Below are 16,369 nucleotides of genomic sequence, written 5' to 3'. Positions count from 1 at the left end.
GAGAAAGAAGAAAAACGGCAGACCCTCCCACCAGCACCACCACCACCACCCCACCTCCTCTCTGGGCTCGGCCATTTGGCTGTCAGATGGACCTCAGCAGGGAGAGAAAAAGGAAAGAGGGGGAGCGACTGAGAAGTAAAGAAAGGCAGAAAAAAAACGAGAGAAAGAAAGAGAGAGAGAGTAGGGGAAAGAGGAGTGACTGGAGGTAAAAGGGGAGAAGAGAAGACTCCTCCGACAAGGACGGGGAAAGGGAGGAGGCAGCGAGTGTCTCTGGAGGAAGGAGAGATAAGTGTGGAAGTGAGGGAGAAAGTAGGGAAAGAGAGGGGGGGGGGAAGGAGCGCTACTAAAGAAGGAGAAGAAAGGGAGAAGCACTGTAGGAGGAGGGGGGAGTTGTCCCACTCAGAAGGCAGAGATCGTAAAACGCCCTCCTCCACAGCTGTGAACATTTCGCGCTCACACACACTCGCTCACACACAGAGACACACACTTACGTGACAGTGCCCGCATGCTACAGCAGCCTGCAAACTCAAGAATCCACTCTTTACTTTGTCTGGTCACACACACACACGGTCTGACAGTGTCGGACAGAAACACAGCGGAACTAGGCAGGGCAGCGATGGGCTGGCAGCATGGAGGCTCCCATTGACTTCTACCGGCACTTCTCCTGGCTCAAAAAGGTGAGCGCTGAGGTTTCCGTTTGACTTTTTCCTCTCTTTCACGTCTTTCCTTGCATCACGTTCCTTCCGTTAAATTGATGCCCTTGAAAGGAGTTTCCAGCAACCTCTTCAGCAATGTTTATAAGAAGAATTCCCTCACATGCGTGTTATTGTGTTATTTCCCAGCGACAGACGCCTTTTCTGATGTCATTTCCTTTAGCTCAAGAGCCGAGCTGCATCCTCAACTTGTTGCGGTGCTGTTAGGCCGTGTGTGTGTGTGTGTGTGTGTGTGTGTGTGTGTGTGTGTGTGTGGAGGCACGCATCACAAGGACTGTGTTATCAGATTAGAAGCATCAGCCATCAGCTGATTGTTGTTTGTTGACAAAGCAGCATCTGATGGTGCTGGATTCAATCGGGGGGGGGGGGGGGGGGGCGCCTTTGCCACCTGAGATCTGCGCTGTTGTTAAGACATGAGCTTGAGTCGGGGCTGTGTTTTTGTTTTGTCTTGGAGTCCTATAAGCGGATTATTGTGGCTATGAATCAGCGCTTTGCCACGTCTGTGTCATTTTGTCAGATGCCTTTTACATTGGGCTTGAAATATATAGCTTTTATGGTCCTAAAAACTGTAATAATAATAATAATAATTTTAACATCACACCAAAGGGATGCCATACTTTGAAACACATGTTCAGACTAGAATCAATTCTCACACAGAGAAATGTGTAAAAAAAAAAATAATCATATCTCATTTTTTTTGTTTCAGAAAAGTGGATTAACGCTGAGCTCCATATCTTTCTTTTCTAATGATGCTTCTCTGTGTGACTTCTCCTGATGAAGTCACACCATAAATACTCATTCTAGTCCAAAAAGCCGGTCAACTGTTACAAAATGTGCAAATCTGTTACAGTTACTGCAGGTGGCACTCTTTGTCTCTTTTAATTGGCTTCTTCAGTTGGTAATACAGAGTGACCAAATGTGCATCCACATTTTGGACCTTATCGCGCTTTGCCTCCGTCTCACCATGCTGCATTCTGGGTACTTTTTACCCTGCTGACTTCTGTTTCTCTGATATCTAATCAATCGAGCCCGCAATAGCGGATATCCTGCCATCTCCAGCACACTCTACTTTTTACGTACTGACACAGCAGATTCATAGATGGAGTGAAGTTGTTTAAGACATGTTTGAGTCTGAAGTCAAGTTAAGGTTGGGGGATCTGCTTTCAAGTCCCACACACTCCACTCCCCCATGGTAAAATTTAGTGTGATAGCACTTTTAATAAATACTGTTTCCAAACCTTTACTTTGGTATAATAACAACCACTCCACCCCCCCACCCCCCCCCCTGCACAGAAACTACCGTGTTCATGTAGCGTGGTTAAGCGTGTTTAGAGCATGCTTAACGCTATCAAGAAAAATGTATTTCAGACTGAGATCGTCCTGAATGCCACCAACTCACCGACAAATCCCCTCTCCGCACTCACTGGGATTGTTGATTGTCAAGCTGTGCAAGAAAATTGAAAATTAGATTTGGAGACCCAGAGGTGTGACTAGAGAGACTACCTAAGCTAATGTGTTACACATGCTGCAGGGCCAAATCAAATCAACACTCGCCACCAAATTTAACAAGGAATTCAAGGAAATGTCGCACTACTAAAAGTAGGTGCTGTCCTGCATGCCGTCATGCATTCGTAGACAGCGGGATCATATATGGCGGTGTATGTCATTAGGAGTCCCACCCGCTCCACTGGCCAGAGCTTCCATCTTTCCATCGGGCTAATGTGAAGGGCCCAACTCTGCCCCCCAAATCCCTGTTCTCCCTCACCCTCTTGGCCTCCTCCCCTCCATACCTGCACAGTCCAGCAGGCGATGACAGACAGATAAAACCAGACTGGCCTGGTTTCCTTTATCAGCCCCTTCAAGTGCTGTGTCACCACCCCACCCCCCCACCCCCCGAAATGGCTCTGCGTCTCTGCACAGTCCGATGGGAATATCAGTGATTGCAGCATATTTCAAATACTTCCTTGACGTCTCCCGCTGGAGCAACAAACCAGAAGTCATACTGGAGCAGTATTGCAGACCTAAACATTAGGGAGACTTTCACACTGTAGCTTTGATCCCCCCCCCCCCCCCCCGTCTCTCTGTTTGGTTTACAGTATGTTAATAGCTTTAATGTGTCCATATGGTCAGCGTCAGGTGGCCCAGTCTGTATACATCCTCTGAAGTCACTGACCTCAGCTGCAGACGGTTCATGAAGGATTACAGGCTGATTTTAGGGTCATTTGTCTGTGTTCTTAGACAGTCGTGAGGCTAACTGTCCACACGTTTTACACTGTGTGGAGGCGAACAAGCTAAAGCTGTATTTTCTGCAATATGGTCATGACAATGCCGCCAGGGTGCTAACCTCAGTTTTGGGTTAGCACTGTTGGTGGCTTATTGTACAGTTACTGCTCTGAACGTAGCATCAGATAAGAGTGTCAGCTAAAAGCCTAACGTGCAGATGTTTACATTTCTCCTCTTCAAAACTGGGTCATCGTCATGATGGCAGGAAGGGCCACTTACAAGTATTTACGTCTACACTCAGCACATATTTTAGCTTCCCGGGCCTTTTGCATGCTTTTCTGGACTGTCCAGTTATTTTTGGCAGTGTGTTTTGGCCATATAGTTTAAACAGCTGTTGGGTGGACTGTACACACAACTTAATGTATAACACATTCAAGAATTGACTGCTATAAACCGGCAAGTACAAGTTAATACAAGTATATCTTCTGTCACCAGTGCCTTTGGCCACTGGGAACAACCTGTAAACAACAACACTGACTTATTATAACCTTGTAAAGTCCTTATGGCTAACTTGTTAGCAAACAGTTGCTTAATTAAACACCCACGGAGCAACATTAGCATTCATTTGGTGTTTCTGCTGATGAACATAAGCCCCAGTATTCACTCTCCTGTCAGGCGCGTCATGGCGCGCAGCGGGTTTATCACAGCTTTCTCGCTAAAAAACAGCCGAGGGGAACTGCGGAGTCTCTGAGGGTTTGTCACTGTGAGCCACAACTGCCACTACATACATTTGATCCGTTGCTATTATGAAAATATTGGTTAATGCGGCTTTAAATGTCAGTTATATAAAATTAGCTATTCTTGAAATGCATTTCATCACAAACACGTCACCTGTGTTTTGTCCAATTGCAGTCTCAGCATGTTCTAAGGCATATGTGTCAAACTCAAGGCCGAGAGCTTAAAAGGTCTGAGTGTCTAAAAATAAATAGGTCAAAAGAGTGCTTTGACCAAAAACTACATTTCCCACAATGCCTGTCGACTATGATACCCGCGAAGTGACGGCTCACCGCCAATGGGTGGTGGGTAATGGGTATTTATTGTGTTATTTTTCTGAGTTTTTTCAGAGTTGTTTATTATGTTATTTTTCTTCATTCACTTGGATAGTTTGATCCATGATTGATGGAGTTATGTGGGTTTCATAAGCTGACAAATTAAAAGGATTTATGTTATAACAGAGCAACAAACAAATCTATGCAACTGCAATGTTTGTGACTTGAATAAGTAATAAATTCAGAGTTATTTAACATTAAGGAGTAGTTACATTTATTATACATTACATTCGATTACATTTAGTTACATTTATAAGGTACATCTGGCCCTTTGAGGACAGTCATTACGCTGATGTGGCCCTCGGTGAAAATGAGTTCGACACCCCTGTTCTAAGGCTTCAGGTCCTTTGCAGCAGCTAATTATTGATGTCTGAAATACTCATTTTGTTTTGTGCCATACAGCAATATAGCAAATTCCCAGCCTGGCAACAATCCATAGCTGTCTAATGCCTCAAAATGTGTTGTGATAATGATTCATTGACGATAAAATGTGCAGTATGCTGCATTTAGCAGCTAATTATCAATTCTTCTTATGCAGTTTGGGGGGGCTACTACCACACAGTTTGATGTGAAAAGGACAGAAGTTCCTTAAAGTGAATGGGCAGCTACCAGCAGCCTGCTCTGGAGCTGAGAGAAGCAGAAACCCTCATCTTTATGGCTGGATAATGATGTTTCCCTCGTTCTCTCAGCGTCCCTGTTAACAGCAGCAGCAAGCTGAGGAGTCAGCAGAGCTGGACACAGACGCTCAAAGACGGGATAATCTCTCTCTTTACAGAGAAATGGAAACTGACCTGACTACATCATTTAAAATAGTTCTGCTTGATTTTCAGTTTTACCTCCTGAGTTGCGGAACACGTCATTTCTGCTGTAACCGTAATAACTAGGGACTTCAAATCTGGCAAAAGAGCTTCTGACCAAAAGGAAAGATCTCTTTCACAGTGTTGTAAACCATTTCTATTTCTAGACGGAGCCTGACGCTGCTTTTTTTTCTCCCACTGAGCTGCACGGCTGCATGGCTGCTCAAAAAATATCCATATCCGCTTCTTTTGGAATGTTATGTTCGCCTCAGAGGTGGCAACAGTTTGTGAAAATCATCACCCAAGCCTCAGAAAGATGCATTTATCGGTGTGCTAATTCCGGATAAATGGGAGTCAGATGATCTTTTATAACTCTTTATCATGTGCCTTGTGGAAAAATTCATGATTTGAACAGCAGCAGCTCTGTCAGCCCCGCGCGGCAGGAGTCGGTCAGCAGTTTGGCTCGGACCAGTTCTGTACATGAAGCAGGGAGAGGGATCCCCTCCTCTGTAGCGCTTCCTGAGGTTGCTTCCGGATGCAAATTTGCAATACTGAGCTTTTTGAATAAACTTTGACTTGACTTGAAGCAGGCCTCAGTGGATCAACATACCGTTAATGCACTACGTAATAAAATACTCTCACTCTTACACCGTTACAGTAATTGTAACAGGATAGTCACTCTATCTTCCAACAACCACAGGCCAGGAAAGTTGAAGAGAAAAAGAACAATATATCAATTGTTGTCTGAAGCTCCAGTCAACCAGTACGGTCCCTATAAGTTTTAATGTTTTACAACCTGGAATCAATATTTCATTTTTCATTATTTATTTGAATAATTTAGCTATAACTATGAATAACATACAACTCAATTTTGATTAAAATTAGTTCGTTGTTTCAATCCAGTCGTAAAGGATTTATACTTCTGATGCAATATTTCATACATTTTGGTGTTTAAGAGGGAGGTCCACATTAAAATGTCATAATTCATGACCATTTCTTTCTATCTGGCTGTAAGAACAATGAAAACGTTAATTTTCATATATTTATTTTGCTCTTGCTTTTCTGATTTTATTTAACTCGGCACATTTTATTATGTATCGGTACACTATTAGAAAAAAAAAGCAAAATGCAAGTATTTTACTCTTTAAAGCCACAATTAAACCAAAGAAATGTTGATGTTTTCTCAAAATGCTACATGTTCGCATTTAAAACCATAATTTTATCAACATTTTCAGATTCATTTGTATCTGAAAAGGTTTGTGAATGTCAGGTTTTGTCTCAAGGATTTGTTGCTCCGACAGAAGTTCAGGTTAACTTGAGCTGTTGTTTCAAGTCCAGCTAACTCAGTCACCCATGTATGAAGAGCAAGGCCCCGCAGGGAAAGTAGTGTTAAAGAGTGAAAATAGCTGTTTTACCTCGTTTCTGTTTTTCTGTGCCTTTTTCTCCAGGTGAACCTGTGTTCTCCAGCCAACAATGAAAGCTACCAAGAACGCCTGCTCCGCCTAGAGGGAGACAAGGAGTCTCTGGTGCTACAGGTCAGAACTATTACTTACTCTGTATTATCCTCGTGGCCTCGTGGTCTAAAATGCGCATCATAAAATCACAGTCCCGCGTTCGATTCCAGCTGGGAACTTATGTTGCATGTCGTCCTCCTCGCTCTCTTCCCGCATTCCCCGTCAATCTCTCCTGTCATCTCACAAAATAAAGTTTAAAAAATATATATATATATATACATATATATCTTTCTGCATCTGCGTTACATTCAGTGGGACATTTGTATCATGTTACTTATATACTTTTCTCCTAGAATTCTCCAAAAAACAAAAAGAGTTAGAATCATATGTTTAATTGTAGCGCAGTTGTGTTTATTTTGACATTATGATTTGAATCCCTGCTATGAGTCGACGAGCCAGGGATTTGTCTGGAAGGATTGGTGCCACACTGGAAAAAAAAAAAGATACGTCTTAGTTTCTAGTCTGTAATCCCTTGTACTTTGGATATTTCATGTTGTTTCATAACAAAACATGCCCGGACGCTTTCCCAGCCGCCTGAGCTTGTGTTTTCCGCCGACCTCTACGCTATCTAACTATCAACATGAGCTCTGCCGCGGTAAAGCAGAAGATTATACAGCCGCATGATGTCAACAGGCTCTCCCTGCTCTTAGATCACTTTAATAGCCGGTTCATGCGGCTATGATCGCCGCAATCTGCCTTCATGTTCCTCCCACTTAAATGACAGTTTTCAATGCGCTCCCCCGACTCTCTTCACCTGTGTGCTTGCATGAGTGTTTGTTTTGTGCTCTGGGTGAGCTTATGCGAGTGGGTCTTTTTTTTTTTAATGACGAGTTAAAGTACACCACCCGCCTGGATGACTCTGGTTCGTAAAGTTGTTCATAAAGTCCATATTTCTCGCCACACACACACACACACACACACACACACACACACACACACACACAAACACACCTACTGGTTTCCTACACATTCCTCATCTGAGACCCGCTGTGATTGGTTGATACGCAAGGTGACTGGGGCTTGGTTTGCTTGACAGCAGATTTAACTGGCCGTTGACAGTTTGCCTGCTTTGAGGTTATTTGCTTTACTTTCTCGTCACCTGCCTCTCCTCTTCAGGACTATGCGTGGTGTTGTCTGTGTTAGCATATACACACACTCCGTGTTTAGTAACTGACTTCCCTGTTGCCTAGCAGGGAACTTTCACCTGCATTTGTGTGTGTGTGTGTGTGTGTGTGTGTGTGTGTGTGACTCAGCAGCGGAGCACAGAAGAGGTAAGAGGAGTTTATACTGTCATATCAAAGTCATACCTTGTCTTAGTGATTTATAGCAGATTGATTATACACCACATCAGTCAAATACTTGTTTTAGGTGCTATACACACTCAGGAGCTGCAACTCCTCCACACACTCGCTCATTCATTTACTCACTTGTCCGTGGCTCACCCAGTCATTGTCAGGAAGCGGATCATTCACTCGTCTCCTCTCTGTCACAACACGTGAGCTCGTTTTCTTCGTAATCTTGGACGTGGATTCATTTTGAGGCCGAAACTTCTTTATTTGCCAGAGTGCCGTGAGACAGGACGTGGCTGCAGGGGTGAAAATCAGGGGAAGCTGAAGTGACAGAGATTCAGCTGCTGTCAGAGGAATTTGGCATAGTTTAGGAGAACGGGGGAATAGTAGTGTGTGTGTGTGTGTGTGTGTGTGTGTGTGCTTGGCAGGAGGTGAGTGTGTTGTCAGGGAGATTATAGTAAATGTGCAACGCATTCCTGAGTGACAGACGGCTGAGTAAATGCGCGTTGTTTTGGAGTTGTGTGTTTGTTTGTGTGTGGAGTGAAGGACGAGGGAGAGACATGGTGGTGTGTGCATGAAATATAGGTAGGTGGTGTTTGCCAACCAAAAAATAAATAAAAAAATTGCCACTTCATAACTGCATGTTTTGCGTATATGCACCAATGTTTGCGCGTGTGCTTCCACAACAGCCAGTGCGAGTCTCGCTCAACGCTGCATTCCTGATGGAGAATGAATGTGTCACCCATTAGGTGAGCGTTCTGACGGACCAGGTGGAGGCCCAGGGAGAGAAGATCAGAGACCTGGAAAGTTCTCTGGAGGAGCACCGGCAGAAACTGGCCTCCACAGAGGAGATGCTTCAACAGGTAATGCACACACATATAGTCACACACGTAAAAAGATGGAACTATCTGTGACACAGAAGCCGTTGAACAAGGCTGTAAACTTGAGACTCAGACAAAACTTGCAATATGTTCAATGTCCTGTCTAATCAAATGTGGGAGAGGTCATTCTTCCACCAGGTGGCTAATTCGAGCTCCTGTTATACGTCGGGGGGCCTTTGCAGTGCGGCACGCTGGCTTCATGTTGTTTGATTTATGGTGCCCCGAGGAGCGTTACTCCCCAAAACACACTGTGTGTGTGTCCCTGAGGTTTAACAAACACGTTGAATGCGTTTCCGTTCTTATAAAGCAACTTTTTGAATACCTGTTTCCATCCAGGTTAACTTGCTAGCAGTCTCCTTCTTCACTGTCTTTCCTGGTGCTTTGCTGCCTGTATATCAGCGGAATGGGTGCCTTTTTTAAAGTCAACTCAAAGGTGCTCCAAGTGGAAAGTGGACTCTTGAATTCGTCAGTACCACAATATTTAGATGACACGCATTAAACTGGGCAGACGCTTTTGTTTTTATTAATTTTGTGCAATTTGTTAGCGTAGCTACGTGCCACGACATGTGAAATACTACTCCATTAAAACAAGCTCGCGACAGTTTTTAGAAATGATCAGCAGTCGGACCGTGGAACTGCTCAAACTGAGGGACAGTCGATCAAAACGGTCAAAATGTCCGCCCTGCCAGAAGTCCAACCGAGCAGGAAAAGAGATCAGAGTGCGTCGGCCAATCAGGCTCCAGTCATGTGAGTGTTCAGTTTAATTCAGTTTTGACTTACTGAGTGTTTTAACAACTAAACCACATTAATTTGCAACATATGAAAACACTACTAAAATGTTCTCAAGGTATCTGAAAATGAAATTGGCTGAAAAATTATTACGGTGACATGTTGTTTTTAGTTTACACACATGTTCTGTCAAGCCACTGATGTCAGGTAGCGGCATTGGCGTGATCGCTTGTGCCAGCTGTCAAACAGGATGTGCAGACAGACGAGCGGCTGAACACTGTAGCAGTGAGGTGGTACTGTGAGTGAATAAATAAAGGAGTGGCACGGTGTTCCATTCCAGCTTGACTTTATACCGTTGACCTCCTCTGACTCGCGGCCTGTTCAGTTATGTGGTGGATTTAACACAAACGAGAACAAGTAGACTTGACAGGTCAAAGCTCAACATTACACTGTGTTTCAGGATTAGGTAAGTTTACTCTTAAAACAAACTGAGTTTGAGGGTGACCTTTTAGATAAAGCACTGTGGACTGCTCTGCTACCACTGTTGTTTCATACAGTTTGAAGCACTGCTATTAGCTTTGCATCGCAGTATGATGAGGCCTAAAATGTCCCATTTTTGGTTCAGTAAGTTGTTATTGGCCCTGAAGGCAAAAAGGTCCTCTCAAAATAATAAAGGGCAGAGATTTGCTTCAATCAGAGCAAAGAAATAAAGCATTCCCTATGGGATACAGCAGCTTGATATATGAGACCAACTGGAACGAGCAAGAATCACATTTGTAGCTTGTCTGTGAAAACCAAAAGAACGTTTTTAACAGGGCACTGCCGCAAGCATGTCTGACAGGATATCGCTGAGAATGATGACTGAGAGTTATGAGTTGCTACACTTTGCTGCTGCTGGGTGAAAACCTTGTATCTGCGTAATCAACTATGAATGAACGAGAAATTAGTTTTGAATCTTAAAATTCAAACCTTTAATCCTAGTTGTTTTAGTGACACCTACAGTATGATGATAGGTCAAACAAGTCAAGTAACAATTCTTTCGCCCTTGTGTGTATTACTGTAACGCTGCTTTACCCTGAGAAGGGTACAACCCTTGTTTACTTTAGTTCGTCATGGCAGACACCCACTCGCACTCGCCTTCTTGCTCTGGCTAAAATGTTTCTTGTTAGCCATGGATCCTGTGGATGAACTACATAACTATCAGATGCCTTGCCATGAAATGTGGCACACATATTCATGACATTCCCCTTCAGCCTCAGCTGTACATCGTGTTTAGTGCTAATCAGAAAATGTTAGCATGCCAAGACACCAAACACTAAACTAAGATGGTGACCATGGAAAACATTATACCTTCTAAACATCAGCATGTTAACATTTTGCATGGTGATGTTAGCATCTGGCTGCACCGCTGTGCCCAAGAGACCTCACAGAGGATAGCGTGGCTGTAGGGTGTTGTTCTTAGGATCTTCAGGAGCTGAGTCTGGATTGTCTGAAGGCCCCTGTCTTTTTTTTTTTGTATCTGTTGCAGGTCAACCCTGCTGTAGACTACAGGTCGCGCTGTTGCTGTCGCCAGTATAAGTAGTGCGAAACTCTGAATGTCTTCAAGTTGTTCCAGTTGTTTGGCTTGACGTCTTCAATGAGGAAAACTCATGAGCTCTGCCAAACTGGACTCAACAAGACCACAGCTCTGTGCATCGCAGAATCAACCCTCTGTTTAGACCCTTCAACAGGCTCTTTGTTCTCTCCGTCGTCAAGACCGAGGATAAAAAGGCCACAGTCCCAAAAAAGAATGCCCCACTTGGGGCTGTGGCCTTTATCGTCTTTATCCAGCTAGCTTTTATAATCCTTGAATTTATACAAGGGAGTTCTCTTCTTCCCTGTTTTTCTGTCAGTCGTAATTGAAAAACAGAATTGGTACGTCGCCACCGTTACAGTTAAATGGAAGCACATTTCAAACTGACTGTAGATCTCCACCTGCCACTGCACCTGATCCTCTTTACAATCCTTTTTAGATTTAGCTGCACTGATCTGCAGCTGTTGTCTCAGTTTGTGGTTGTGCGCTAATGCGTGTGTGTGTGTGTGTGTGTGTGTGTGTGAGACGCAGTTAATGACTGCTGGTCAAATAGCTACTGTGATACGAGATGTTTGCCGAGAGAGATGAAGGCGGAGTGCGGAGGAAGATAACAGTCGTCTGGCTTCCGGGTCTGTGTGCCCGTCGCGTCGCAGTGTGTTGCCTTTTCGGAGTGTTTATCATCTCCCAAATCTGTTTCTCTTAAGTCTCCTCAATATATCATTAGAAAGCAAGTTTGAAGGATTTAAAAGGTGACATCATGTCTGCGGCAGGCTGTCCTTCATCTGTGTCACTGTCCCTGTGTGAGTCTTTGAGTGAGGGAGAAAGAGAAAGACAGCCATGTAACGTTATGTGTCAGTGCCGCGGGGCTGCTTCTTGCCGTGGGAACCACAGCTAATCTAATAAGAAATAGTCCTTAGTCAGCGCGCACACACACACACACACACACACACACACACACACACACAGAGTACAGTGTTCTCATGCTAGAGGGGATCCACCCACACATGTCGTCATGCTGTGACTACGCGTCCTGCTGTGCCTTTATCTAGACACAGAAATGATGGTATTGAGACAGTTCTGTGTCTTACGGTGTTGTGGTTACAAATGTGTGTACACACACGCATGCGCATGCACAAATGCAGCTTAAGTGAAGGTTCATTATCTTTTTTGATTTGTCCATAGGCAAAATGAATTTACTACCTCACGTCATTCTCTTAGTAGTAAGTATCTTTTAAGATTTCAAAACAATCCAACATATCTGACCAGTTTCAATGCACTTCACTGTGGTATGAGATATGACTGTTTGTCGACATTTCAAATATTTCGGTGTTGTTTACGGCTTGTTGCTCTTGTCACTATGGTACCGACGCCATTCCTTTCTGAATCCCTTTTTGATAAGGAAGACTTGCGAGCTGCTGCTACGCCAGCAGCTTTTACCAGGCTTGCCTAAGCTAGCAGGACGTGGCGGAGTTAGGTGACCTCTCAACTCCCTGGGCAGATTTTTGTTTCTTAAAAATGCAGTCATGTGGAATGTGGTGAGATTCAATCCCAATGCTTTCTGCAGGCATTAACACGCGTTTTCTCCTTGATGCCAGGTGTAAATGGGGTATGAGCGTCAGCGTATAATACTTCTGTGGATCACATCGGTCTGGGTGTCTTTCAAGTTGTGGATATTCATTCTGAAGTGACATTCTTCACATATTAAGTAACTGTAAGTCGGGATCGGAGTCCTGCTATGTATCTGTGTCATGTTTAACACAGTTCAGTTTTGGAGACGATAAAGAGATCTATAAATGCTGTAGAGCGGATGATAATTTGTCACACGCTGCTGCTCATAATTAAAGGAAAGCAAATGTCAGGCAGCTGAGCTGTGGACCTCGACCACAGGGTTCTGATAAATTACTTCTAAAGACCGCGGCTTATCCTGCTGTAAGTGACACTGGTGTTAGATTGCAAACTGACAGTCAGCTGCCATAACTAAGCAGATTTGTGTGTGTTTGTGTGTGTGTGTGTGTGTGTGTGTGTGTGTGCTGAGCTGGAGTGATTATGGGGTTTTAGCTGTCTGTCTGTGGCTGTGGTGTTGACACAATTTGCTTACCATGTGATCTTTCCATTTGGACCGCATGGTGTCCGTCTGTGGTCAAAGAGAGTTGTCTCTAATGTGTGTAATGTGGCCTCCACACGTCCTTAAGAGGACTAAGAAAAGTATACACGATTAGGGACCTAAAATCAGCACAAGTTAGTATAACATAAGTGTGTATAAATACTAGATGATATTTATATGGCGATGTGGGTGGGTTGGTTGGTCGGTTCACTACTTTGGTCCTCACGGAAATATCTCAGCAACTATTGGATGGATAGCCGATAGAGATTTTTTTCACACATTCATTGTGCCCAGAGGATGTATCTTAATTCATTTCTGTGATCCTCTGACTTTTCCTCTAGCCATGAGGTTGATATTTTATTGTGAAATGTCAAACCTTCATGGTCCCCTCAGGATGAGTTGTAATAACTTGGGTTGACTTTTGTCCAAATGTGTCCAACACTTTGGCTCATGACCTGCAACACTAATGACAATCCCATCATCCTCAGCTCTACCTTGTGTTTAGTGCTAATTGCCTGTTAAATTAATATTTCAAAGAGTACGGTCTTTATGAAAAGTGCCCTGAGATGACTTCTGTCATGATTTGGTGCTATATAAATAAAATTGAATTGAGCTGGCAAATGTTAGCATGCTGAGGTTAGCATTTAGCTCCAAAGCATTGCTGTGTTTATCAAGGTCATATCGAGTGTGATCCAGCATGAAAGAAAGTCCCTGACCTCGGTTGGAAAATCATCTCAAACTTGCACTATTGTGCAACAGTAGTGCATTATTCAGAGAAGCTGTGCAAAGTTGCGTCCCTCTTAATGAGTCATTCACTTGGTTGTTGACTCATAAATACCCCATTTCCTTAAAACCAGTGACGTCAAATCGATCGAATCACCAGATGTGAGAGAAACATTCTGCTTTATTTCAAGACATGGTCACTTGTTGCATGACATGTTAACAGCCAGACTATTCTTTTAATCTGTTTTGAAGGACAAAAAGATACAGGAAGTATCTGTTTTAGTTAGATCTAGATTAGATATAGAGCTGGAATCACTTCTTTTTTTTTTTTTTGGTATAAAATGACCAGCAAGAAGGATGGATCTGGGCCAAAGCTTTCTGCACTTCCTGTACCTGGTTTATCAAACTAGTAACTGTTTGCAGGCTCATTTTCCTCTCCATTTTGCTCTAAAATGTTTGATCTCAACAAGAGTGGCGTACGAAGATGGTTGTCAGATGCTTAAAGAACAATCCAAGGCAATGTAAGGTTGAGTTGAGAGGAAGTGGGATTAGAAGAGGTTTAGTTGAGGAAACGAAAGCAACAGACACACTGAGAGTTGGCAAAGAGATTTGTTTTTTTTTTTCATTTTGAGTCAGAGAAAAAACACACTTCTTCATGTTCAGTGGCCAGCATACCCTCTCTCTCTGTCTCTCTCTCTCTTTCAGACACACTTTCTTTTTCTCTGTCCCATACCAAAGAAGCACAGAGATATATTAATAGAGTCCCTTGCTTGCCTGTGTGAGTGTGTGTGTATATTTAGCTTTGTGGGGTCTGGGCCCCCCAGCCTAGCCTGCTCTGTTAGTGTGGGAAGAACATTGTACCGAGTGGAGTAGCATGCTGACTTCTCACTGCGTTGATCTCCGATATTTGTGTGTGACTTTTTCTACTGCCGTGGTCTGTGAAAGTGTTGTTTTCCATGCGTCTAACTTACAGTGTGTGTGTGTGTGTGTGTCCCAGGAGCTGATGAACAGGACCTCTCTGGAGACTCAGAAGCTGGATCTGATGGACGAGGTGTCGTACCTCAAGCTGAAGCTGGTCGGCATGGAGGAGACGCACAGCAACGCACGCCCCCAAGATCCCACGGACAGCGAGCAGAACAAAGCCGAGGTGTGTAAAGTCAACAGACCTGTGTGTGTTGGTCTGTTAACAACTTTAAATGCTGCTTGTATGTACAGTAAGTAGCTGTAGGCAGAGGTTCCTGCTGCGTTGGCCTGAATGAAAAGTTTCCACCCATACATGCGTATACACCATCGACGTAGTGTTGAATGAAATGTTTCCTCCTCCTCTTAGTATCCTACAACACACATCAGAAATGTTTGTGCACTGATAAAATCCCTTTCCCTTTAATATGTCGGGCTGCACTAGGACGTTATTGGATTGGACGAGATCTTTAGAGATGAAGTACCTTGATATATCGGGTGTTAAATTCAGTTGATTAGCCAACAGCATTCTTATCTGGCTAATTTATCTAAACTGTTTCTCAATTAAATTTACAGGAAATGTACACATATATACAGTGGGAGAAGATTTTTAGCCACGCTAGCGGTGTAGATCTTGGGATGGCAATGCAGGTCTGTTGGTCACCACCACGGTCCAGACTGAAATATCTCAACAGCTATTGCATCGATTGTCATGAAATTTGGGCTCGACATTCATGACACACTCGGGATGAAATGTATTGACTCGATCCCTCACTGCAACTTCTTGGTCATGATGATCACATACCCGCAAAACGAATGGCATGTCCGTCAGCCAGCTGCACTTGAGTGCTAATCAGCAAATGTTAGCATGCGTACCCACTAAACCAAGATGGTGAGCGTGGTAAACATTAGCGTTGTGAGCATGTTAACATGCTGACGTTAGCATTTAGCTCAAAGCACAACCTCACAGAGACTGTCTTTTTTACACATTGGCCTCCCTTAATGCTGCGTTATGTAAGTGTATGACGTGTGATATGTTTGTATGTCTTTAATAAGTACAACAATGGCACTATTAGGTCTCTTGGTTTAGTCTCCACTGAGACCTCATACTGCGCCTCTGGCGAAGCACCCCCCCCCCCCAAAGTGCACAACTCTGAAAGATGATGCAGATGTTTTTCCAGTGTTTAATGAGAGCCTTTTTCCATTCCGAACATGAAATGACCAGAGACTACTGGCATGTTTTTCTTGTTTTCTCTGTCCGTGAGCAGACGGAAAACAATCACATGCCATCAGGGATTACTTAGGGACATGTGGGGCCCCTCGCGTTACCCTAAGACATGTCATAAAAAAGGATGTATGTCAGTTGTTTGTGTGTTTTGAATGTTTTCACCGTCTCTGAGCCAAAGCGAGTAGCAACAACATCCACCACTGGACGCTGTGGCCACAGCACCAACCAAAATAAATGGTTTCCCATACGCTGAAGTGGACCCATTAGGGTTTTTGGGAAGGGGACACTGATTAAGGCGACTTTTTGGCACACAGAATATCTCAAATGTCCTGGCTCACTTGCAAGTTTCTTTCTGCAGAATCTACTTATTAACTTTTTCCTACTATGGTGCTGCTTTTTTTATTTGTATGTTCCACCAAGTTACATCTTCCGTTTACTCCAAACAAATAAGCACAGTGTAGTGACTTCTATATGACTTGATGTATCGGAATACTTGGAGCAAATCCCCTTTAGCTTTGTTTGTGTG

The 16,369-nt window shown here is 43.6% G+C and overlaps 1 protein-coding gene across 1 annotated transcript in view; it reads left to right on the top strand.

Annotated features, from left to right (window-relative positions):
- Nucleotides 1–16,369, top strand: part of ppfibp2b (PPFIA binding protein 2b) — a 66,600-nt gene that overhangs the window by 27,410 nt on the left and 22,821 nt on the right. The window contains 4 exon segments of the mRNA XM_070907139.1: nucleotides 1,564–1,572; nucleotides 6,291–6,377; nucleotides 8,395–8,508; nucleotides 14,653–14,802. Coding sequence (XP_070763240.1) covers nucleotides 1,564–1,572; nucleotides 6,291–6,377; nucleotides 8,395–8,508; nucleotides 14,653–14,802 — 360 coding nt within the window.

The sequence above is a fragment of the Enoplosus armatus genome, chromosome 6 (assembly GCF_043641665.1).
Source record: "Enoplosus armatus isolate fEnoArm2 chromosome 6, fEnoArm2.hap1, whole genome shotgun sequence".
In the NCBI taxonomy this organism is placed as follows: Eukaryota; Metazoa; Chordata; class Actinopteri; order Centrarchiformes; family Enoplosidae; genus Enoplosus; species Enoplosus armatus.
The sequence above is the reverse complement of the archived record's forward strand: the minus strand, read 5'-3'. Positions and strand labels throughout refer to the sequence as shown.